The sequence below is a fragment of the Callospermophilus lateralis genome, chromosome 7, assembly GCF_048772815.1.
Source record: "Callospermophilus lateralis isolate mCalLat2 chromosome 7, mCalLat2.hap1, whole genome shotgun sequence".
NCBI classification, from domain to species: domain Eukaryota; kingdom Metazoa; phylum Chordata; class Mammalia; order Rodentia; family Sciuridae; genus Callospermophilus; species Callospermophilus lateralis.
This window is the reverse complement of record NC_135311.1, coordinates 110969607-110995402: the sequence shown is the minus strand read 5'-3', so window position 1 is coordinate 110995402 and position 25796 is coordinate 110969607. Positions and strand designations below refer to the sequence as shown.

General features: G+C 42.6%; 1 protein-coding gene across 9 annotated transcripts in view; it reads right to left on the bottom strand.

Moving 5' to 3' along the window:
- The window catches only part of Eri3 (ERI1 exoribonuclease family member 3), a 132735-nt gene that overhangs the window by 43428 nt on the left and 63511 nt on the right, over positions 1 to 25796 (bottom strand). For all 9 annotated transcript variants that reach the window (XM_076860583.2, XM_076860586.2, XM_076860578.2 and 6 more), the window contains one exon: positions 17537 to 17609. In XM_076860583.2, the coding sequence (XP_076716698.1) occupies positions 17537 to 17609 (73 nt within the window). The remainder of the gene's footprint in view (positions 1 to 17536; positions 17610 to 25796) is intronic.

The window sequence follows — 25796 nt, the reverse complement described above, 5'->3', positions numbered from 1 at the left end:
GTAGAGAAGGTCAGTACAGGATAGTCTGGGGTTTGATGGTTCAAGCTTAGAAAACAAGATATTGAAAAAGCATGGTTTTTCAAGTCATAACAGAAAGAGTTTAAATCCTTAAATCCTTTTCTCAATTAACTCTAATAACCAGTGGGGACTAGAATTTTGCCTATTTTGCTCACTATTTTATCCTCAGAGCTTGGCAGAGTGCTTGACCCAGAAGGTGCTCAATTGAATGAATGAATGACTATGTTGAATTCAATCCTACTTGACAAACATTTATTGACCATCTTCCATGAACTTTGGCATTCTAGTTGCATAGTGCGAGCTCTTCAAGGGTAGAGGCCCTGTCTGATCTCTGATATCTGGTTTCACACAGGTTCTACTAGGCACAAGGCTGGTGCTCAATCTGTAGTAATTCCTTTCTTCTAGTCTAGGAAATTTCCTTAAGACCCAGTGAATTTTTGGATAGACTGGCCTAAATACACTACTGTGGCAGGCAAGAGAAGGGAAGCTGAAGCTGTAGGGATGGAAGCTTTCAATAGAGCAACAGGAGCAGGCAGCAGTGCCCAAAGTATTTGACCCAAGGCAAGCCATGGTCCTCTAAGAAGCCAGTAGGCAATGCAAGTCATAAGGCTGGGTAGGGAAAAACCCTTTGCAAAATGTCCTACATGCCAGGCAGTGGGCCTATACACAGGGAGGAAGCTAGTGTAGGTAAGGTAAAAACATAAGCTGCAAGGCTTTCAGGTGGATGGGAGGGGAAGATCTGCAACTTAATTCCTGAGCACTCTGTTTTGACCCTGGAGAGCTGCCATTTTCCATATGTCCCCTCTGGTTAGGAGAGCCCTTCTGACCATAGCATGAAGGTGCTCCTCAGTCTCCCAGCCCCCAATTCCTATAGGGCTTCCTCCTCCCTCTTCTCTTCCCTCCCTTTTCTTCTTGCAGAGCTTCCCTCAAGCCATAAAAATAAAATAAAACACAAACACCCACAGTCCAGGAGGAGGGCGTCAGACAGATAATGGGCATTTTATATCTTTTTATGACACTCCCCATAGGCAGCTCGGCAATCACAGCGCAATAAAGGCAGGCATGCAGCTTGCATAGTTAAACAACTGCCGGGTAATTAGGCACAGCAAACACACCACTGGGGAGGCCTCAGGCCTGTCCTGGGATCTGCCTGCAGCCTGCCTGCCTGCTTGCAACCAAGTAGGTGCCAAGCCCAGGCCTAACACCATAAGACCTGGTCATGGTGTTAGGGACAGACAACTGACAGCTGCCATATGAACACTAAGGGTCCTGCCTGCATATACTCATAAGAAAACCTGTTCATACCCACACTGGCCCTTCCTGAATAGCCAGTGGGACTTCTTCTTCCCATAAGGGCCTCTCCTCTTTCCAAGTAGGGCAACCTAGGGTCTCATCAGGGCCCTACTTTAAAGGCCTCTGAAGAAGTCACAGCAGGCACTAGCAGGGAATGTCTCATTAGGGAAGCTCTCAGCTTACCAAGGGCACATGAGCATGTATTCAGGCTTACATGGACCTGCTGTCTCATAAATTTTGACCCAGTAGAGAGCTGAATTCAAAATAAATTAGTTTTTAAAAATGGAGATGATGTATGCCTATTCTATATGTATATTCCCATCAATGTATTTTACTACTTCTATTGCATCTTCCCACATTCATCTGTTGACCATTCCCAACAGACCAGGAGCTCTGCACAGGTGGTAACCAGGTCTGATTCACTAAGCCCAGATGCCCTAACACAAAGGGCTTCAGGGAGTGGCTAGCAGCTGGATGCAAACATAGCTGTCCTAGCCCAGGCAGAGCATAGGCCACTTGCTACCTGAGGCTTAGGTCTAGGCTGATGTAAGTCCAACTGAGAGAGAAAAAGAAAAATCCTCACGATACATTGCCCAGCGAGTCAAATTGAGAAATTATAGGGAGCTGAAGGCTAACTAATGGGATGGAAGAGGCAAAACCTGGCAAAGTCTCACTTTAAGACTGAGAAAGCAAAAGGTTCCATCTCTAGAAATCATCCAGATCAACTCTGAGGAGTTAGCCAGGGAAAATTATAGCACAAAAGTTCAAACCACTTTTTCCCCAAGATAGCTGATGGCAGGCCTGGTCAGCTCACAGAAGGGCCATAAGTTGTGTCAGCACAGTCCCATTTTAATGTGAACAAACAGTCAGGTACTTTTCCTAATCTCTACCTAGCTGCTCCTCAGCATCTACCAAGATAACCAACAGAGGGGATCAAAAGTCAGAGGAAGGGCCTGGGCCACTCCCTGTCTGTAGGGTAGTAAGAGCCCCTTTTCATCCATTCCCCAAAGCAGTAGGGAGACAAAAAGCTTCTTCTCACCCCATAGTCTCAGGGTGAAGCCCAAAGCCTAATGGATTCTGACATCAGTCCAAGTCACCTCAAGGTGACAAGATGCCAGCTATCCAAACTCCTCCATGGCACCTGTGTCCCCAGCTCTCCTGACCTGATGCCCTGCCTCCTCTGGACCTTCAACATTTCTCAATGAGATAGTGGAGTAGTTCCAAAGGATAGAGATCAAAGTAGGCAACAGTAAACAGAGGGACTTCTCTTACCTTCCTTGCATCAGTTTCATTTTTAGCTGGAAGCAAAAAGGGGAAAACTAAGATATGATTAATAATCACCTAAGGACAAAAGAAGATAAGTCGCAAGAAGAAATTGCTTCATTCAACTCCTTTACTCCCTGGATAAGGAAACTGAGGTTCCCAGAAAGGGCAATGGACCCAAAATAGAGCCCTTTTCTTTATTTTCTAACTGTAAGTTTGGTCCAGGATTCTTTGTGTGCACATGTTTCCCTCTAGAGACAAGGGCCTCATCCCCACCATCTCCAGTTCCTAGAGTCAGGCTATAAATCCCATACCCTCAACTTCTCCTATATTGTATAGTGTGGGCACATGCCCACACCAGATGCACATAGGGGCAGATATTTTAAACACATGCAGGCATACATGGGAATACTTTCTTGCTCACACATTACTTCCCATTAAGCAAATGTTACTCTCTATAGACCTGGAATATGAGGCCAATCCCTATCCTTTTCTAGTCACTGACTTTCACTTTCTCTGACCACACAACTTGCAAAGGCTGTGGTGTGTTTGCCTCCAGCTCAAATGAAATCAGACCAGAGGAGTTGCCTTCAAATAGAATCTGATATAGGCCAAGGGACAGAAGGGAAATTGTGAAAGAAAAGAATGTGGATTTATATTCTCTTGGTCATGCAGCTTGGGCAGGCTTCTTAACCTCTGAGTTTCTTTTTCAGCTCTCAAAAAATAGGGATAAGCCCTTTCCTGGCTGAGTAGCATGAGGAAGGTGTAAAGCATCCAGCACTGCAGCTGGCTCCAACTGGGGCTTAAAGCACCACTGCTCTATTATCATTGCTACTGGTAAACACGCTCAAGCCTGTTTTTACAGGGTGGCTTGCAGGATAGTGTGAGAAACAAGGAGGCAGGGCTGTGCTTCTGGCCTTCAAGGAAGTCTCCACATCCTGTCCCCTCCTTTTCTGTAATTCCTCTAGTTTCCAAAATTTACAGTAGCCATGACAAAAATCAAAAGAAGGAAAACCACTGGGCATGGTGGCACAAACTTGTAATCCCAACAGCTTGGGAGGCTGAGACAGGAGGATCTTGAGTTCAAAACCAGCCTCAGCAATGGCAAGGAGCTAAGTAACTCAGTGAGACCATGTCTCTAAATGAAATACAAAACAGTGCTGGGGACGTGGCTCAGTGGTTGACAGCCCCTGAGTTCAATCCCTAGTCGGAGGAAGGAAGGAAGGAAGGAAGGAAGGAAGGAAGGAAGGAGGGAGGGAGGGAGGGAGGGGAGGGGAGGGGAGGGGAGGGGAGGGGAGGGAAGGGAAGGAAAACCAAAAACAAAACCCTGGGGAAAAGGCAAAGTAATTAACACAATCTTGGCTCTCCAAGAATTAACAGAACATTGATGCTTCTGCCTCTCCCCTTCTGCCATACTCCACCTTTTCCCCTGTCCTCAGCTGTTCCTCTAGAAGCTGCCTCCAGTAGCTACTGAGGTCCCTTCTGCCTCCCACCCCAGCTTTGTTGATTCAGAGAAGATGCAATTGTCTTATGGTCCTGGCGCAGGAACAGACCAGGCCACACACAAATAAGCATAAGGTATGGACTCTGGGATATGCTGAGTCCTAGTAATTGGCCCCAAGACAAGAGTACAGGATCTATGGTCAGAATGCTTAGGTTTAAATCTAGGCCCCAAATAGACCCAGGAGAGCTCCCCACTCTTATGCGCTCCAGAGCAAGCCCAGAATATACTTCAAGGAAGAGAGGAGGCTCAAAGTAGGAGCAGAATTAAGAGGCGGTCTCACCTAAGAGGATGCAGATTGAGCAGACAGGCCCAAGGCAGGCCTAGTTGTAAAGCCCTGCCACAGAGGGCACTGCAAGAAATCCAGGGTGAGAGCCACCTGCAGTGGCTGCAGGAAACCTTGGAAGAAGAAATGATCCCTATCGCCCTGAGCTGATTCCCTTACCTGCTCTTCTCTTCCATGGTTGTATCCACCAGGGATGCAGACCACGACAGGCTAGCTCCCTAGCTGGGAGAGTACTAGCTACTCTTCTAAGAGCTTTACAAACATGCTCTAAGGATTCCTCCCACTGCAATTCCCGTATTCTGCCATAAAGACACAGAGGTCTTCTGCCTAGCAGTCTTGGGCTGTCCATAGCTAATAGCCTAGAAGGTGGGGTGGCCACTCCCCTGGCTGCCATCAGTGATCCCTAGATTCTGTCTCCCCTTGCATGGATACACACATGTCAGTTTTCTAGAGTTATAGCACCCCTCTTGGGAGGAAGCTTAGGCTGGCTCCACTCCAGACACTAGGCAATGGTTCCTTCTCTCTTCACTTGCTCTCATTCTGTTTTCTTCTGGTAGTGAGATAGTAGTCGATGGTCCACATCAATAGTTTAAAATGCCTGGAAGCTGGGCTGGCACTGTGGCTCAGTGGTAAAGTGCTTGCCTAGTATGTATGAGGCACTGGGTTCAATTCTCAACACTGCATATAAGTATATGAATAAAATAAAGGCCCATCAACAAAAAGTCTGGAAGCTACAGCCCTTTTCACAAGACTGACTCTGCCTACATGTCCCTTCCACCTTATCTCCTGAAAGCTTACTCATCTTTCAGAATGCAATGCAAGTATCTCTTCACTGAATCTTTTCTTGACTTTCTTTAATACACCTCAATTAAAAATGACTCCACCTTCCTCTGCTCTGGAGGCAATAAGGTGAAGCAGTTAAGAGCACAGATTCCAAAGTCTACTGCCTAGATTCCAATACTTACTTCATCACTCACTATTGATTGCTGGGTTTTGTGGATGGTACATCAACTCTTTGTGCTTCAGTTTCCTCATCTGGACGATAGCTAATGATAGTGCTTACAGTTTGAGGATTAAGAGTTAATCAACAGAAAGCATTTAGAGCAGTATTTATTATCTCCACTTTCCAAATGAAGAAAGCAGGGTTCAGAAAAGGTAAGTATCTTGCCTAAGGTCATAATACGTAGGTGACAGAGCCAGGAACTGATCTAGGTGATTGTAACTGTACTCCGCTGGATAGCCAGGGATGCTGACAGCATGTAAAAGGGCATGAGACCATCAACTCTGTTCTTTAGTGTGCACCAAGGTGAGACAGTCCAAGGACAGCATTAAGTTCATTGTCCATGATGCTCACATGTACTCTGCTGGAGGAACTCCTGTCTGCAGAGTCCTATGTGCTTGCCTTGAGCTCTTGGATCCTTGACCTCCCTTCTCCTTGAGGCCTGGTATTTCATCTCTGGCAGTCAACACCAGGACAAGAGAAAGGCAGGGGCACAGTTCTATTACTGAATTCTGAGGTGGGAACTCTAGGAGATGGGAATTATTTTTCTTGTTTTACAGTGGAGGATACCATGGCTCAAAGAAGTTAAGTGACTCTCCTAAAAACCCTACAATTAGTAATGTAAAGCCAAGTTTCTAAATCAGGCTTCCTGGACTTCAAGGCCTGTTTGTGTGTTAGATATTAGTCGTCAGCTATAGGTTCACAGAGAGATTTGCTCCAGTTCACACAGCTGTTTGGTAGTAACCCTAGAGTCTGAGCCTGATTCATCTGGCTCCAAAGCTCTCTTTCTTGCCCCAGTGGTCTATGGCCTGTGAGCCATATCCCCGTGGTCCAGTATTTATCATGCACCACCCAAACACTAAATGAAGGACAAGTCTTACATACAGGCACACTACTTTCCAGGGAGAAGACAGTAATTAATGAAACACAAATCCATTTAAAAACTAATCAGAGTCACTTCAGTTTTGTTTTCATTGTGTACTCCTCCATCACTATATTCCCACTAATCCTGAAGGGGGAAAGGGCTGTCTGTGAAATTTTCTGACATTACTAAAAGCTCCTTGTGCTCTCTCTCCTACCTAAGAGCTCTCCAAAAGGCACCTTTTCCAAGGTATTTTCCTGATCCTTGGCTAGAAACTCACTACAGAGAAGTCTCTTTTGTGAGAAAAAATTGTCCAGAAGTCAAAGACTGCAACAGGAGGCACAAGCCCTTCCAGGACTTGAATCCCATGAATGCTAAGGACCAATGCAATCTTTATCAAAGAGGATTCAAGTCCTGCACTATGGAAGGAAGGAGCCTGGGAGGTGCATTTCTGTCTTTCCCACTCCTCACCTCCAATGCCTTCCCTGCCCACCTAAGATACACGGTCTAGGGACAAGAGAACACTCAAATTTGGTTTCTAGCTTCACTTCTTCCTGGTTATGTGCTTTTGGGCAAGTTATTTAACTTCTCTAAGTCCATTTGTCTGGGAAATGTGGCAAAGAAATGGGCACCTGGGCTCTGGAGCTCATTAGTCTAGCCCTAGATTCAGCATGGATTCAATTAGTGCTTGTTGATGCCTAGTGTATGCCAGGTCCAGGAGGCGCTGGAAACACAGAGATGAGTGGTACACAGACCTCAAGGAGCTCACAGTCTAGCAGGAAACACAAACATACGAGCATGTGACATGCTCAGTACAAAGTTCTGAAACCATATAAAGGAAGCTGACACTTCCTGCCAGAGGTGGGGAAACATTACAGAAGGCTTCACACAAAAGGGTTTTGAAGGATGAACAGGAGCTTCCTCAACACACTTCCTTCACACCAAAAGGGTAAATGCAATGTGAGCAAAGGAAACAGCATAAGAAAAGGAAGGTGAAATTGTTGTGTTTATTTGAAAAGCAGAAAGAAGTTCAACACAGCTGAAATGTTATGAGGGGACAGAAGATACAGTGACAGGGATGCTGCAATGAGCTAGATCATCTAGGACCTTGGTATCTTGCTCAAGAGCAAGAAAGGGGCATAGTCTTTGAATATCTACCCTCTTGGCTCCAGTGCTCTTCCTGTCAAAACAAGCACCCTGTAATCGCACCCTTTTCTGTGCCTTTGATTTAAGAGTTCTTCTCCTGGCCCTGACAGTAAGGCATTTCTGTCCCACAGATTATAACTCACTCTGGGCTATTATTCAGCTCCCCAGCCCTGGCCCTGCTGCAGTTAGTCCAAACATAATATCCTTCATGCATATATTATCTGTCTCCCTATTATCTGGAATCATTTCGGAATTAAATTTCAGTCCTGCAATATTGGCTTCAGGAGCGGCGCGCTTTATGGGCTAGTCAAAGGTTAGAATACCAATCAAAATAACAGTGCCGATGCAGCGAGACATTTTAATATTCCAAAACCCGGTAATTGTAAAAGGACATAATATTTTTTCCCTGATTACCCCAAAGGCAACACATGTTAACAAGGCGAGGGAAGAAGTGAAAGAAATTTCAGAGTTCAGACAGCTGTAAGACATATTTAAAGGAAAAAGCCCAGGCTGGGCACTACACCATGGGGGCAGGGAAACAAGAAGAAAGGAGACATTCCTTCTAGCTCCAGCAGCTCCGACTCCAAACACGGCACTGTCCCCTCCTTCACCTTTGGACTACACCTCAAGAGCTTACCCCCAAAGGCAGATGTTGCAGAGGGTGGGATGAAAGAGGAAGAACTCAGCATCTGAGTCTTGAGGCATGAGTTCCAGGTTTCTGCGTACAATTCAGCAGCCTCCAGCTCCCAAGAATGGTCCTACCCAGGGTTTCAGCATCAAACTCAGCAGCAAGCACCCTGGGCTGCTCTCCACTCACCAGCTCCTTATACAATGCCTGTGCCTGTGCCCCCACCTCTCCTTCACATATACTTAGTGCTCTGTGTCCTGCACTATGTGCTTGTCTTTCTTCTCAAACACAGCTAGAGGCCCTGATCTAGCTGGCTCTCATTACAATTCCAGCCCACAACTGCCCATGAATAATGCTATTCTTTGGATGATGCCAAAAATCTGGATCCCAGCCCTGCCTGGTTCTGACCACTAAGTAGCCCAGAAGTATCTGCCCCCAATGCAAACTATCCCCCTCCAAAATATCCTTTAGCACTTCTAAATATTCATGCCTCTTTTGACTTTCTTTTTTGTTGTGTTCTTGTTTTCTCCAAATTACTTCTGAATAGCCCTAGAAGAAGGGCTCTGTTGCTGGCACCATGTAGTCACCATAGTTTCTATCTGGCTGCTTATCACTTGACCAGCTTTATCCTCACAGATCCAAAAAAAGTGATCTCACTAGCAGAGTTTTGGATCTTCTCATGCTTGACAGCTAGCTTCCCAGCTTGCTCAGCCCACTCACTGAAACTACCAATCTGCATCATCCCGACCTGCTGACCTGCCTATGGCCCCCAGCAAAGAACTTCATTAAGGCTGAGAATTTATTCCTCCATAAGCCCTTAATTTATTACTGTGCTGATTGGGACTCTGAATGCTCCAAGGTCAGGAAAAGTCATATTCAATTGTAGACACCAGTGCTCCCTTTAGCAGTTTTTCCTGCTGTTCCCTCCCAGGGGAGGGCAGGAGATAGAATGTTTCTTGGAGGAACCCAAAAGGCCTCCTCCTTACTCTCTTACATCTGGTCCCAATCTCACCCCTTTCAGAGAAGAGAAGGGCATAGAGTACAAATGGCAAAGAAAAAGTGATACAGCAAACTTTATATCCTGGTACATTTGGGCCTGTTAAATTCTAAGCAGCCCCTATCACTACAATTGCTGGGCATGACTGGCTGAGCCCTATCTGCTAGGACTGACTCAGAATCCTCCTAAGGCAGCTTGCTTCCCCAAAAGCCCACTCAATCAGGCTGAGGGATCAGAGGGGAATACTGAGAATTTGTGAGTATATATACACATAATTGCATGGCAGGGTCTAAAGATACATGAATTGTACATGTGTAGGCATGCATCTTTACATACATTTATATGTATGTATCCATCCATGCATATGTGGTAGGTAGAACATCATCTTATGTGTGCATGTGTTATCCACATGCTCACATTCTTATGGAGGCCTCATTCCACCTTTCTGTTTCTTGATTCCTCATTTAAGACAATATTCTTCTCCACGCAACCTTATCTATCCACTTCCATGGCTGTACCTTGGAACCTGCCAATATGAAATAAATCACTAACTCAGTAACCCTATTCTTTAACCATAATCTCTAATCCTTCCATCTTGCCTGCTCAACTCGACCCAACATACCTATTCCTCATCTTATTGAGGCCTATGTACTTTTTCCCTATCTAACAGACCCCTGTTATCTTCTCTTCCCCTCAAATTCAGTTTAGATCCCACAGTCCATTTTTTCAACTGTCATCTTGACAACACCTTCAACTCCCTCTTCCTTTCATCACAATTCCCGGAAGAGAATCTTCATCCCGGATGAATCTAAATATCTTTCTCCATGCCCACAACCAGTCAGCTGAGCTCTGCCAAAGAAGTCATACAACTGAGCAGAGTGGCTCCACTATGAATTAATGTCATCAATTTAACTGGATCCTCAACATTGCCTGTGCTTTTCAAGTTAGCTCACAAATCTATTCTTGACTAAAGCTACAGTAATTCTCTTTTACTTCCTGCAAACACTCCCAGCTTTCCCCTGATAGTTATCAGCAAATGACTCACCTTCTGTTTCATAGAGAAAAATAAAAGCCATCAGATGGGAACTATTTCAACTTGCCATCACCAAATCTATAAGCCTGTCTACATCCATCTGCAGCCATCTTCTTTCTTCCTGCCACAATGGAAGAGTGTTTTTCCCTCTTGAAGAGAGTGGATTTCAAGAATGTAGGTTCTGCCAGGTGTGGTGGTGCATACCTGTAATCCTAGCTGCTGAGGAGGCTGGGCAAGAGAATCAAAATTCAAAGCCAGCCTTGGCAATTTAGTAAGGCCCTAAGTAACTTAGTGAGACGCTGCCTCAAAACAAAAATTAAAAAGGGTTGGGAATGTAGCTCAGTGGTTAAACGTGACTGGGTTCAATCCCTGGTACCAAAAATAAAACAGCAACAAAAAAAGAATGTAGCTTCTCCTGGGCATGCTGGTACATGCCTGTAATCCTGGCTATTCAGGAGGCTGAGGCAGGAGAATCTCAAGTTTGAGGCCAACCTCAGCAATTACAAGACCCTATCTCAAAATAAAAATAAAAAGGACTGGGGGTGTATGTAGCTCATTGGTAAAGTACCCTGGGGTTCAATCCCTATTACCAAAACAAAAATAAAAATTAAGAATACATCTTCTCCTTCCATCTCCTCAGAGGCCTCATTTACTGATTCCCTCTCACTCCTGTATCTTCACACTTTACTTCTCCAATAGTTTTTTTTTTTTTTTTTTTAAGAGAGAGTGAGAAAGGGAGAGAGAAAGAGAGAATTTTAATATTTATTTTTTAGTTATCGGCGGACACAACCTCTTTGTTTGTATGTGGTGCTGAGGATCGAACCCGGGCCGCACACATGCCAGGCAAGCACGCTACCGCTTGAGCCACATCCCCAGCCCCAGTTTTTTTTTTTTTTTAAACAAACAAACACATATGTTTTCTATCTAAAGAACAGAAAAAGAAAAAAAAAAAAAAAAAAAAAAAAAACGCAGCCAGGCATGGCAGTACATGCCTGTAATGCCAGTTACTTGGAAGGCTGAGATAGGAGGGTCATAAGTTCAAGGTCAGTCTGGGCAATTTAGCGAGACCCTATCTCAAAATAAAAATAAAAAGGGCTGGGGATGTAGCTCAAAGGTAGAAAGCTCCTGGATTCGATTTCAGAACCAGCACAAAACAAAACAAAGTCTTAACTCCATACTTGGCCCTACTTCAGCTCCTGCCTTTTCTCTCCCTTTCAGAGTAACATTTCTGAAAAAATTAAAATTTCTCCATCTCATTTTCTCATATTCTTCCCAATTTACTCCCATTTGGCTCCTGACCTTGTTATGCACACAAAAAGCTTTCACTAAGGCTGTTGAGGTCCTCATGACTGTGGCCATTTCCGAACTGACCATTCTTCTTCTGAAAATGTTTTCTTTCCTGGGTTTTTAGGACACCATAGTCTCACAGTCTCTCCTCTTCTGCCATCCTGTTACTCTCTTTTCTGTTTCTTCACTTTGCAGAATCAGGCAAAACTCAATTTAGGTCTAGTCCTGCCACATACTAGTGTGAAAACACTGAGCAAGTTTCCTCATCATCCTATATGCCTTGGTTTCTCAATCTTAACATGTGGAAAATAATAGCAACCACTGCACAGGGTCATTGTGAGGATTGGATAATGTACAAATACTGAGCACAGCGCCTACCTAGCACAGTGCTGTCCAGTACAAATATAAGGTAAGATACATATGAGATTTGAAATTTTGCAGTGGCCACATTAAAAAGAAAAATGAAACAGATGATGTTATTTTAATGATATATTTTATTCAATTAATATACCAGACATTATTTCAACCTGTAATCAATATAATTATGAGAAGTTAGGTGTACTGATGCATACCTATAATCCCAGCTATTAAGGAGGCTGAGGCAGCAGGATCACAAGTTTGAGGCTAGCCTCAGCAACTTAACCATACCCTATTTCAAAATAAAAATTTAAAAAGGGCTGAAGATGTAGTTCAGTGGTAGAGTGCTTGCCTAGCATATACAAGGCCCTGGATTCAATTCTCAGCAGTGCAAAAAGAAAGAGAAAATGGAGAAAGAAAACAGGAAGGAGAGAGAGAGTGGGAGGGAGAGAGAGAAGGGAAGGGAAGGGGAGGGGAGGGAAAAAAAGAGTCAATTTATCCAATCTGTGGTATCTTGTTAAAGAAGCAGAAAATGTATTAAAACAGTAGGTCTAATACACAATATGCAATTAATATGAACTATTATTACTACTATCAGTGACCGCTCCTTTTCTATTTCAAACCCTTCCTTCTCTATCAGATGTGGGTGTTTCTCCATGTTCGGTCCTAGGCTTTCTTTTTTTTCTCATCCTATATACTTGTCTTTGGCAGTCTCATTTGCTTCCATCCTTTCATTCATTTGTACACCATTAATTCCCTATACCTAAACATTCAACTGCCCTCTCACTAGCTTCACAAGACTGTCCCAAAGGTATGTAAACTTAACATGTTCCACACTGAATTCATCTTCTCTTCCAATCCTAAAGCTTCTCCTTCCACTATCTTAAGTAAATTCATTCCAAGTCACCTAGTTGCTCAAATCATAAACCCCGGGAATATCATGGTCTCATCCTTCATCCCCAGCCCTTATAATCAATCACCATTTTCTGTTTGTTATAGAGTCAGTGCTACTATAACATCTGTTTTGAAAGAGCAAATTTGTTCCAATGTAATTGATGTATTAGAGAATTATTTAGCATATTGCAAACTTTGCATTTGTTTATGTATCTTCTGTACTCTAGATAAACACAGGAAACTACCTCCAACTGAACAGGGCTATGTTAGAGTATACAAAATGCACACCTGCCCACACCTGAAACATCTACCAGCCACAGAGATCACATATGTTACAGCCACACCTGTCTGGTTACAACTTTCCATCAGATTTCAGACAATCTTTTTCTACCACTTCAGTAACTCAAAGCTGTGAACCCATTTTTGGTAGTACTCAGGATTAAACAGGTTGAGGTGCTCCAACACTGAGCTATATACCCAATCCCCCCAGTCCTTTTTTTTTTTGAGACAGAGTCTCACCAAGTTGCCAAGACTGGCCTTGAACTTGTGATCATCCTGCCTCAGTCATCCCAGTTGCTAGGATTACAGGCATGTGCCATAGTGCCCCACATAAAGCTGTGATCCTTCTATACATAAAAGCAAACTTTGGGTCCCTTTCAAGGTAAAGTGCGATATTTATTGCAGTATTTATATATTACCATTTAATGGTGATATATTTATATATTACCATTAATCTATATTTATACATAAATATATTTATGTATAAATATATGTATATGTTTATGTTTATACCTTTAATTTATATATTAACCATTTAATGTGTAAAACTATGTTATTTTTATTAGACTCAATCTTTTTTTTTAATGTATCACTGATGAAGTTTTGAGTGTCATACTCCTAACTGAATGTTTATTGTATGACTTTTCATAGCATGCAAATTTTTAGGAGCCTATATGTTGCTTTATAGAATGAATATTAACATTCTGGAATCAGTCCATTTCTCTACCTCACCACTGCCATCAGTTTAATCTAAGTTAAGTCTTCTACCCAGACTTAACAGCAATGGTCTAATTCTGCGATACTCAATCAGGGACAGTACTTCTTCACTCCCACCCCTGTCCAGGTCCTGGAAATATATGTGTGGATGGCAGAAGGAGGCAGTTCTAGTTGCCTAGTGATTATTAGAGGGTCACTATTGGTTCAATGAACAAGAACCTAGAATGTCACAAGTTCAGTAGTGCCACTCAAAAAGGCCAACTACTGCCCCATTAAGAAAAAGTAACTAGTTTAATACCAGTGACTCCAGAGGCTGAGGCAAAAGTACTACAAATTCAAAGCCAGCCTCAGCAATTTAGTGAGACCCTAAGCAACTTAGCGAGACCCAGTCACAAAATAAAGAGTTAGGGATGTAGCTCAGTGGTGAAGCACCTCTGGGTTCAATCTTCAGTACAAAAAAAAAAGAAGAAAGAAAGAAAAGGAAAAAGTAACTGGGTTTTCGTATCTGCTCTTGGCTTTCTCTACACTGCACTTAGAGAGACTTTTTAAAAACACAAATCAGATGCCCCCCACACTTTTTTGGTACCAAGGATTGAACCCAGAGGCACTTAACCACTGAGCCACATCTCTAGGCTTTTTAATTTTTTCTTTTGAGACAGTGTCTCCCTAAGTTTCTTAGAGCCTCATGAAGTTGCTGAGGCTGGCTTCAAACTTGTGATCCTCCTGCTTCAGCCTCCCCAGTTGGGATTCCAGGCATATGCCATTGTACCCAGCCAGATAATGCCTCTTAATACCCTTTAAAGCTTCCCCTTACCCTAAAGATAAAGATCAAAATCAAAATATTGTCCTCTTTTCCTCTTCAGTTTCATCATACCAGTCTCTTCTTCCCACATTCACTATGCTTTAGGTAGTCATTCACTCAACATATAATGATTAAATTGTCTATGGGCCATGAACCATTCGAAGTAATGGAAATAAAACAGTAAACAAGAGACAAAAGTTCTGCATCCTCCTGGTTTCTATGAAGCTGCCAGGTTTCTCTTCATCTAAGGGCCTTACTGCATGCTGTTCTCTGAGCTTAGTCATTCCTCCTTCACTCTTCAGTTTAGACAACCTTTCTCAGAAAACTATTCTTTGATTCCACCCAACTAAGTCATGTCCCTTATTATATGATCCACAACTCTGAACTGTTCAGCATTCTCAATTCAGCTGAAATTGTTTGGTCAACATCCATTTTTTCTGTTACATTCCCAGAGCCTAGCATAGTACCTGGCACACAGAAGGCCCTCAAGATTTATTTCTTGATGAAAATGTATACATTTATATAAATGCACATGTCTTTGGTCTTTATGAACACATAGAAACATTCATAACTGTTCATATTTCCACATATTTCTGCAGGTGACTATTTATGTGGATATGTAAATACATGGGCATGCACATAAGGATATGTATAATTTCGAGTATACTTACTTGGATGTATTTATTTACACAAGAACCTGTGTGTCCTTAGGCGCGCGCGCGCGCGTGTGTGTGTGTGTGTGTGTGTGTGTGTGTGTATGCACGGGTGCGCATGTGTATTTTTTCTGGCCCTTCAGTGACAGCTTTGCTCTCCTGGAGGGAGCTGGGAGCAGGGCCCCAAGTCTTCTCTAAGCTGACAGCTCAATAAAAGTCTAAGATCATTCAATGACATTCCAAATGTCAGCAAGCACTGGCTTGCTCTACTCTGCTACAGGGGAAGTAGATGGAGACGGGAGATGTAGAAACCTGGCTGTTGAAAAGCTGCTCTTTCCTGACCCAGCCCATACCATTTCTGGAGAAGATAGGATGGCTGAGAGATGACACTTTACTTTTCTTAGATTAGGGGCTTCAGGAAATGGGGATGGTGAGTTCAGTCCCAGTGGCTCACTTAAGGGTACATTTGGAATGATGTGACTAGAAGGCACTAGGGGTTAGATCCTTGGTTTTTCCCAGATCTGCTTGGTTTACCTCACAAGAGGAAATCACAAGGCCAACTGAAAATAGAGTCCTAAGTTTCCCCTCGTGCTCATTTCCTCCCTCTATCTTGACAGTTGGAGGAGAACCAAGCTGATGAGGCTCAGGACTTCCTCCCCCACCCTTTGGGCCCAACAGCACCAAGGTGGCCCTGAGTGGCAATGTTACCACATGGGTCAGCTGCTTTCCTGCCTTTCTGCCAAGGAACCTAGAGGCGTGGAGCTGTCCACACACCAAAAAGTCAAGTGAACTTCACAGAGTAATTGTTCATGGTCAGCGCCTGCTGCGCCTGGACGGGTCTTCACATTGCATTTGCTGAGGCTAGAGAGCAGCCTCAGATGAGCTCTGACAGCTAGCATGCTGTCTTTTAGGAGTGTATGCCCAGCCACACGGGCATGCTTAGCGCACCAAGCCCTGCCTGGGAAGCCTCTGTGGAGTTAGTTCTCAAAGATGATCCAGTCAGCCAGCAATTATTCACTGAGAACATATTCTATACCCAGCCCTGGTCTAACCACTGGGGACACAGAAGAGACTCAGTCTCTGTACTCCAGGTGTATATGTCTGGGAGGAAAATACATGGACTCAGTTTCAACTGAGTTAACTAATCCCAAGTGCCAAAGAGCCTCAGGGCAAGAGAGGCTCAGCAGAAATGATACCTAGGTGGATTTTCAGGGAGAGGGAATGTGTACAATGAAAATAACCGGGGGAGATGATTTCAGGCAGAGGGAAGGCCAGAGGCCAGGTCCCAAAGGTAGGACAGAGCCTAGTCTCCTCAAAGATGAGAAGTAGTAGATGGCATTGGCTCAGCTGCAGGGGAGATCAGCAGGAGAAGTGGATAGGGATAAAAGTACAAAGAAGTCAGAGTGCAAAGGACATCTGTAAGTATTTGTTCCACATCCCTTGGACTTGGTTCCATGCTTTGTGGTAGCAATTGCCACAAACTTTCTCTTCTACTGTTCTCCCACATGTTTGCTTAGCTCTAGCCATACACACCAAAAGCATGATGCTCTCGCTGCCTAGAAGTATTATTTCCTCCTTGTATCCATATTGCCCTGTTTAAGATCCAAATCTTCCCAATACCTAGCCTGAGCACCCTGCACCCCTGCAAAGGCTTCTTTTTTCTGAGCTACCACCCTGATCCCTAGTGTGTTCTTCCTTCTTTTGGCTTCCTGGGAGTTGCTAAACTGACCAGAAGCATGAGGTTCCTGAGAGTGCTCTAAGGCTCTTGTCCTATATCAGAATGATTTATGGGGGTTAGTCTCCTAGTGGATTGGGCCTTCTGTAATAAGGATTCCTCTAGACAGAGATGTGGGGAGTCTAAACTTATATATCCTTCCTAATGCTTACCTAGAAAACACAACAAACACAGAGAAAGTACAGTTTTCTGGATGATTAATTCTCTACCACAGGCATTGTCTTAGCTACACAGGATCCTTACCAGTCCAGAGCTTTAGTACCAACTCTCGAGGTCCTCAAGGCTGCATTAGTGCCAGTCTCCTCCCTCCTATACACATGAATGAGGCGCTGCTAAGGCTAGGTGGGATCAAAACCAGCTTGTATGGACTCTCCTCCCAACCAGAGGGAGATACCAAGGCCAATCAAGAGGCTCAGAAGGCTACACTCTTGAGATTACCAAAGAATACTTTCCCAGAGACTCAGCTAGCACCCCATCTCTTACTAATAATGTGGCTCAGCCCAGAGATTTGGCTCTGACTGAGAACCCTGGAAAATTCCTTTATCTGGGACCTCTATGCATATCTGCATAAAACCAACTAGAGCAGTATATTTTACCTAGTCCTCAGCAGATTCCCACTCCCAAAAATAACTATAACATTTCAGTACACATTAGCTAGGGAAGAGGAAGAAGAAATGTTGGGAAAAAAGAAAAGAGAACAAAAAGAAAAAGACAAAAGAAATGGGAGGGGAGCTCTGAGGCATAGGAGAACCCGAGGAAGACCTTGGGTAGGGCTCAGATAGTACCTTTTTCAGATTAATCCACTGCTTGAAGTAATCCGCCACTGGCAAACCCAAGTACTGGCACTGGCCTGGAAGCCTACAAGAAAGGGAAGAGAGATCAAGTTGGACACACACATGCCCCAGGCATGGAGTCTTAAGCTAGGAAGTCCCAATAAAGTCTACAGGACAAATAGACTCCAAAGGCTAACCCATTAGCCATGGATCCCACCCCACTCAAGGAAAGGACCCCGACCTCTAGCACCATACACTCTGGGCTCTAGAATCAACCCTCAGATCCAAATGTGAGTGCCTGAAAAAGCTATTCAAAATAATACTAGCAACTACTATTCCCTAATGGCCTACAGTATGCTAAATATCTTGCTTACACTTTTCACATCTAACCTCCAATGGATTGCTGTGAGGTAGGAAGTGTTATTTACAGTTTCCACACACACACACACACAAAAATGATACTCAAGCAACAAAAAGCAGACTGACATAACTGTATTCCTTTCATTTCCTTTTCTTGTCTTATAGGAATATGAGAGGTTTTTTTTTCTTTTTTTTTTTTGAAACAGTAATCTTTTGAACCCAGGGCCTCACCCATATTAGGTAACACTCTGATACTAAGCTACACCCTCAATTCTTGTTTTTTTTTTTTTTTTTTTTTAACCATAAATAGGTATATGATTCTGTCAAATGGTTTTCTGGAAAAATAAAATAAATTATTGTTGTGTAAAAAGAGAAAGAAAAAAATGAAATTCAGAGGGGTTATTCAAGGTCCCACAGCTAAAAAAATGATAATGCCAAGATCTGAACTCAGCTCTGTCAGACTCTAAAGCCTATGTTCTTTCCAATGATCCAGTCTCTTGTTTAATTATAGCAAAGAGGCAGAGATACAAGATAGGAGGAAAGAGAGGGAATGAGCACATGATGTAGAGATAGATAGGCAGGGACTCACTTTACTTTTAAACCTCTACCTGTAGGCTTATTTCAGATAGAGAAAGAACCATGCATTAGAGTAAGAGGAGGTCATGGGCTGGGGTTATGGCTCAGTGATAGAGCGCCTGCCTAGCACATGTGAGGCACTGGGTTTGATCCTCAGCATTACATAAAACTAAATAAATAAATAAATAAATAAAGGTATAAAAATAAGAGGAGGTCAGAATTAAAACCAAGGGTCTGTTCTTGTTTTGGTTTTTTAAAGTATAATCTACCATCTCCCGCTCTAGCTGATGATGCCATTTTATCCACACAAATCAATTTTAACCAAACATGTATGATACCTGATGAGAATCAAGAAATAAGGATTCAAATAACTCTGAAAATGTTAACTGTGTAAATGCCTCAGTTTGTTCAGAGGAATTGACAGTGAAAGTAAAAAAGGTGCCTTGAACTGGAACATAAAGTCATGTGGAAGGACACAGAAAATTCATGTCACTAGAAACATAAACCAGAAAAGATACAGTGTTTTCTTTCTAAGAAAAGTGGCCACAGGCAATAAAGAGCCTCTGAGGAGTTCTAATTTACAGACAATTGTCCTGGGGCAACAAAAAACAATAGATTAAAAAAGCCAGGTGGTAGCCAGGATACCAGAGACAGTAGTGGCAGAGACAGAGATCAAGGAACAGACATAGGAGATTTAAATAAGGACCTGGTAACCACATGAGATATGGGGTTTACTATTCTTTAGAGCTTGAATAGGTACTTAGGGGCAAATATCCCTATATATTTTTAACACAAACACATTCATTCCTTCAGGAAAAAAACTACCAATATCACTGACAGCTGCCAACCCACAACTACAGATTCTGGCTTTAAAGGTCAAAATTCAAATTCTAGTATCCAATAACACTCTTTCTCAGGCTGACTTTGTGTTAGCCAAATACCCAGCCTGTGGCACTACTGGGAGGTGGCAGAACTTTTAGGAGGCAGGGCCTACTCAGAGGAAATTAGGTTATTGGGGGGATGCCATGTAAAAGGATAATTTGGATTTGTGCCCCTTCTTCTCCCTGCTTCCTGGCTTCTGTGAGGTGAACAAACCTCTATCACACGCTTCTGCCACAATGTTCTGTCTTGCCACAGATCCAAAGCAACAGGGCCAGATGACCACAGACTGAAACCTCTGAAACAATGAGCCCAAATATATCTTTCCTCTTTTTAAGTTTATTATTTCAGGCTTCTTGTCATAGTAACAAAAAGCTAACACATGGCTCAAAAAAAGAAAATAAGGCAGCCCAAGCCAAAAGTTTGTGGCTTGGGTAGAGGTAAGTTTGAGTACATCCCTCAAAGCTAATGTGTTGGAAACTTAATCTCCAATGCGACATGTTAAGAGGTAGGACCTTTACAAAGTGATTAGGATTAATGCTAGTTATAAAAGTGGGTTTCTGATAAAAGGATTAGTTTGGCACCTTTCCTTTGTCTGTCTTTCACACACATGCTCTTTTGCCCTTCTGCCTTCTATTATGGGATGACACAGGAAGAAACCCCTCACCAGATGTGGAGCTCTCAACCTTGGACTTCCCAGACTCCAGAATTGAGAAATGAATCTCTGGGTAATAAATTAACCAGTCACAAGAATCCTGTTATAGCAACACAAAACAGACTAAAACAACTAGCTTCACACTACACACTAAGATAGAGGAGATGGTAACAAAGAAAGCATATTTGAGGCCAGGATTTGGTCAATTTTATCATGGTCTTTAAGTTTTCTGCATATAGAGTACCCCTTTACTGCTTAAACTGGGGTAGACTGCCCCTACTACCCCACCTCTGCCTCCTTTTAGTATATCACTAAAAATGCTTGCTAAGCTCAGTTATTTTAGTATATCACTAAAAGGAGGCAGAAGTTTGGGAATGCAAATTTCAGGTATATGTCTGACACAAGGTAAACACTCAATGCCTGCTGAATTTGAGGATCCTAGGAGACATCTGACAGTAGAATGTCATCTATGAGGCAGCTACATACTAGTTCTGCAGAGATATCTGGCCTAGGAATATAGATCATTGAATCATTAATTTAATGTAAGGAAAATTAAGAGTAGATATTACTATACTCACCTGGGAAGAACACAGAATGAGAGTGAGCAGAGGGCCCAGGCTAATGTCTTATAAAGTTTATTGAGCTAAAATGAAACCACCTCTAGCAGACGGTCACCACACACAAAGAACTCATACTTCACAGAGCAGACAGCTCTAATTTTGAACTCAATTTTAGAACATCTTTCCTTAAACACTTAACTAAACCCTGTTCCCATAACTCTATTCATAAGCCAGAGGTATGTCTTCAGAAACTACAGAGACTTCTATTTCTCCCTTGCAGAACCCTTCAAGATCTGAGAGCCCAGAAAGCTTCCTTTAGAATTCCCTTCTCCAGGCCCCAAACCCTCATCTCCTTTCAGAGTTCCTCAGGAAACAATGTGTCATGAGTCAGGACTCAACCAATTCACCCCATTCCCAGAAAGCAGGGCCCCAGACCTTTTTCAGGTTATCAGACACTGAGGTCACACATTCTCTTTTGACCCCATTTCACATCATCTATGGCCAATCTAAACCGAGGAAGTATGTTTCCCTTTTCTGTAATAATTATTACTATTTCTTGAGCTTAAAATACAGGTCATTCATGTCAAGTGTCATGGAGTGGGCAAGCAGGAAGAGAGCTGAGAAAACCCCAATTGATTTGGTAATAGGAGGTCACAGAAAATCTTGGTGAGAAGGTGTTAGTGGGCCAGGTGGGGGTGGGCAGAGACAGCTTGCAAAGTGTTAAAGAGTGAGCAAGAGACAAGAATGTAAACTTTTTTTTTTTTTTTTTTTTTTTTTAGGTTTGGCTATGATAATTTAGTTATAAGACAAGTTTGATCCAGAAACTTTAAGAGCAATCTAGCCTTCCCTCCATTATCCTACAGATACTTCAACAACAGATGCTAACAGGAAATTGACTTCCATATTTTAGGCAATATAAAGATTTACTTTTATAGGATCCAAGATATCTTCTGTGAGGAACAGGGTCCTCTCAAACATCCAGGTGGCATAGTGATATTAATTTATAACCAGTCAGTTTTCTGAAAGAGAAGTTCTGGCTGAGGCCAAGAGGATAAAGGGGGATATCCAGAGAGGATGTGCCCATATGGGACCAAGGATCAAGGATAAGAGAAAATTAGGTAAGGTTTTTAAGGACAAGAAGTAGCCTTAGAGCTAGAATGTGGTTGCCTAAGAAGCAAACTGTAATCTGACGTCTCAAGTAATTTTCTTTTTTCCTTCAACCTTTCTCTCTCTCTCTCTCTCTCTCTCTCTCTCTCTCTCTCTCTAATATTTGGTTTTATAGTTGTAGTTGAACCTGGAACCCGGCACATGCTAGGTGAGCGCTCCTACCTCTGAGCCACAACTCCAGCCCCCAACCTTCTCTTATGTTCCTTGTCCTTGGTTTGAAAAATGTTTGCTAAGCTCAGTTATTTTATTTTTCTCTCATACTTTTTATTGGTACATAACAGTTGTTGTTTCATATTTGTACATGTACACAGAATAATTTGGCCAATATCATTCCCCAGTATTTCCCCTTTTCCTTCCTTCCCACCTCCCCCTGGTCCTTTACTTCAACTGATCTCCCTTAGATTTTCATGAGACACCTACCCCCCGACACCTTTCTTTTTCATTTTTAAAATTTTTTCTTTGTACTTATACATGCCAGAGAATGTATTTTGACACATCATACATACATGGACTATAACCCCCATTCTTGTGGTTGTACATGATATGGAATTACACTGGTGGTGTATTCATATATGAACACACGAAAGTTATGTCCAATTCATTCTATTGTCTTTCTCAATCCAATCTCCCTTCCCTTCCCCCAATTCCCCCCTCCCTTGCACCCATTCCCCCCATCCAATCCAGTGAACCTCCACTCCACCCCCCAACCCCTAGCCTACTGTGAGTCAGTATCCACATATCAGAGAACATTCAGCTTTTGGTTTTGGGGGATTGGCTTATTTCACTTAGCATGATAGCCTCTAGTTCCATCCATTTACTGGCAAATGCCATAATTTCATTCTTCTTTATGCCTGAGTAATATTCCATTGATTATATGTACCACATTTTCTTCATCTATTGAAGGGCACCTAGATTGGTTCCATAGCTTAGCTATTGTTAATTGACCTGCTATAAATATTGATGTGGCCACATCACTATAGTATGCTAGTTTTAAGACCTTTGAGTATATATTGAGGAGTGGGATAATTGGCTCAAACAGTGGATCCATTCCAAGTTTTCTAAGGACTCTCCATACAGCTTTCCAGAGTGGTCACACCAATTTGCAGTCCCACCAGTGATATATGAGTGGTACCTTTTTCCCCAATCCTCATCAACATTTATTGTTACTTATATTCTTGATAACTGCCATTCTGTTTAGAGTGAGATGAAATCTTAGTGTAGTTTTTTTTTAATAATATTTTTTAAGAGAGAGAGAGAATTTTTTATTTTTTTAGTTTTCTGGTATAGGCGCACCTATACCAGATGGGCTTTGTTTGTATATGGTGCTGAGGATCGAACCCGGGCCACACGCATGCCAGGCAAGCACATTACTGCTTGAGCCACATCCCCAGCCCCTTAGTGTAGTTTTAATTTGCATTTCTCTAATTGCTAGTGATGCTGAACATTTTTTCATATATTTGTTGGCCATTTGGATTTCTTTTGTGAAGTGTCTGTTCAGTTCCTCCTTAACACCTTTCTATTCCTTTATCATCCCTACCTTCTACATATAACCAAAACCACATGACCCTTGGCCTTCTGAGTTTGGCTTATTTTGTTTAACATAATGGTCTCAAGTTGCACCCATTTTCCTCCAAATGACAATTTCATTTTTCTTTTGGTTGAATAAAACTCCATTGGTATATATATATCACCATATTTCTTTATCCATTCATCTGTTAATGGACACCTAAGATGGTTCCACAGTTTTGCTATTATGAATTGTGCTGCTATGCATATATTGCTACAGTATGATGACTTTAAATTTTTAGGATAAATACCCAGGAATGGTATAGCTTGGTCATATGGTGGCTCTATTCCTCGACTTTTTGAGGAACCTCCAAACTGATTTCCATGGAGGCTATACTAATTTACAATCCCATCAATAGTATAAAAGTGTTGCTTTTTCCATGTTAAATGTAGAACTTTTTCTCCACATCCTCTCCAGCATGTATTCTTGTTTGTATTCTTGATGGCTGCCACTCTGGAGTAAGATAAAATCTCAGAATAGTTTTGATTTATATTTCCTAATTGCTAATAATATTAAACATTTTTTTCATATACTTATTGGCCACTTGTATCTTTCTTTCTTTCTTTTTTTTTTTTTGGGGTAGTTGTATAAAGACAGCATGCCTTTATTTTATTTGTTTCATTTTTATGTGGTGCTAAGGATCAAACCCAGTGCCTCACACATTCTAGGCAAGTGCTCTGCCTCTGAGCTACAGCCCCACACCCGGCCACTTATATTTCTTCTTTTGAGAAGTGTCTATATAGTTCATTTGTCTATTTATTAATAGGCTTAATTGCTTTTTCCATGTTAAATGTAGAACTCGGCTATTTTAGATAAATCACATTAAGATCTGGGAATGAAGGGGGCCACCAGAAACAGAAATAGTACAGAGGGACTGCCAGCAAGAGGCAGAGAGCCCCGACCTTATTTTCCTTTAGCCAATCCCAGCACATACTGATTGTTGACACAAACCAGGAGTCCTATTGGCTCTGATTAGCCCTATGGGTGCGATAAGGGACTTTCCCTTCAGTGGGATTTTAAGGGAAGACAACAATTGTAGATATTTCCACTTGGGGGGGTCTAGCTCAGTAGGATCCTTCCTATTCCTCTGAGAAGCGTACCTATACCAGATGGGCTACGTGGAAGACAAACCAGACTGACTGTCATGCTGGCTACTCAGTCATCTCTGAATATGGCTCAGCAGCAATCCTGAGTACCATTATGTACCCCATGTCTGACTGGAGCACAGGAAGATTTGGGATTATCAATCCCATTCAGGGGTTTTTGTCACCTGCAGGTATGCATGTAGTTTGCAGATTTACTGACAGGCATTCAGGTTGTTGAATGGTCCTAGCCCTGTGACTCCATGACACAGACACTATAACTGTAGCGAGGCCCAGGCCATCTTCATGAGACACACAGAGCCTAATAGCAGAACTTGAACTTCCATAAGAAAGTTACATACTTCTATCAAACAACCCTAATCCAGCTTAGCACCAAAAGATTAACTCTGTGAACAAAGTGGGTTACAGTGGTTGCTGTCTCCTACATAAGAGGAAACTGAGGATTGGAGAAGAAAAGGATTTGTTCAAGCATACAACAAGACAAGGGTAGAGGGCTGGGGATGTGGCTCAAGTGGTAGCACGCTCGCCTGGCATGCGTGCGGCCCGGGTTCGATCCTCAGCACCACATACAGACAAAGATGTTGTGTCCGCCAAATACTAAAAAATAAATATTAAAATTCTCTCTCTCTCTCTCCCTCTTTCTCACTCTCTCTCACTCTTTCTTTAAAAAAAAAAAAAAGACAAGGGTAGAACTAGAGATGAAATCTAAGGCTTCTAAATGCACAGGTACCCATTTTACAGATTCATTCAAAATTCCTGATAGTCCTTGGGGGTATGAAATCTGGGGCTCAAGAGAAGCAGGTAAGGTGGTCACTGATGAAGGTCATGCCTTTACTGAAGTTCTTAGCAGCCTAAGGTTAGAGTCATGGGTACCAAATGGATACATGGATCCACCAATTTGGAAAGGAAAAGGGCAAAAGTTGTCCCTCCAGCACAAAGGGTCTAAATGTTATAAGTTCCTACCAGATAGTGATCCCAAGGAAAGAGCCACTGGCAGTGGGCCCTGGACTAGCCTGCGGGCATGAACATGCAGGCAAGTTTATGGTGCCCAGGTCTCCATGCAGCTGGATTCACTGGGCACAAAGCTCCCCAACTGCCCAAACATCATCTGGTCATGCTTATTACTGTTGCCCAATGAAATTTTATGCACCAAGTCCACAGGTGTGATTTCCCCTTCTTTACGAGGGTCGGAATGACATCACTGATGGCCAATAGAAAAGACCCAATTATGTCCAGGCCATAAAAAGGAACGGGATTTTTTTCCACAAAATCAAAACTTCCTTCAGATTCATGAATGCAAGGGGCCCCCTTTAAGAAAGGGCTCCCCAGTCCTGCCTGTGGGCTCTAAACCAAGGAACCTGATTGTTTTTCAAATACTGTGGGGCCTAGGGCCAGAAAGGGGCTC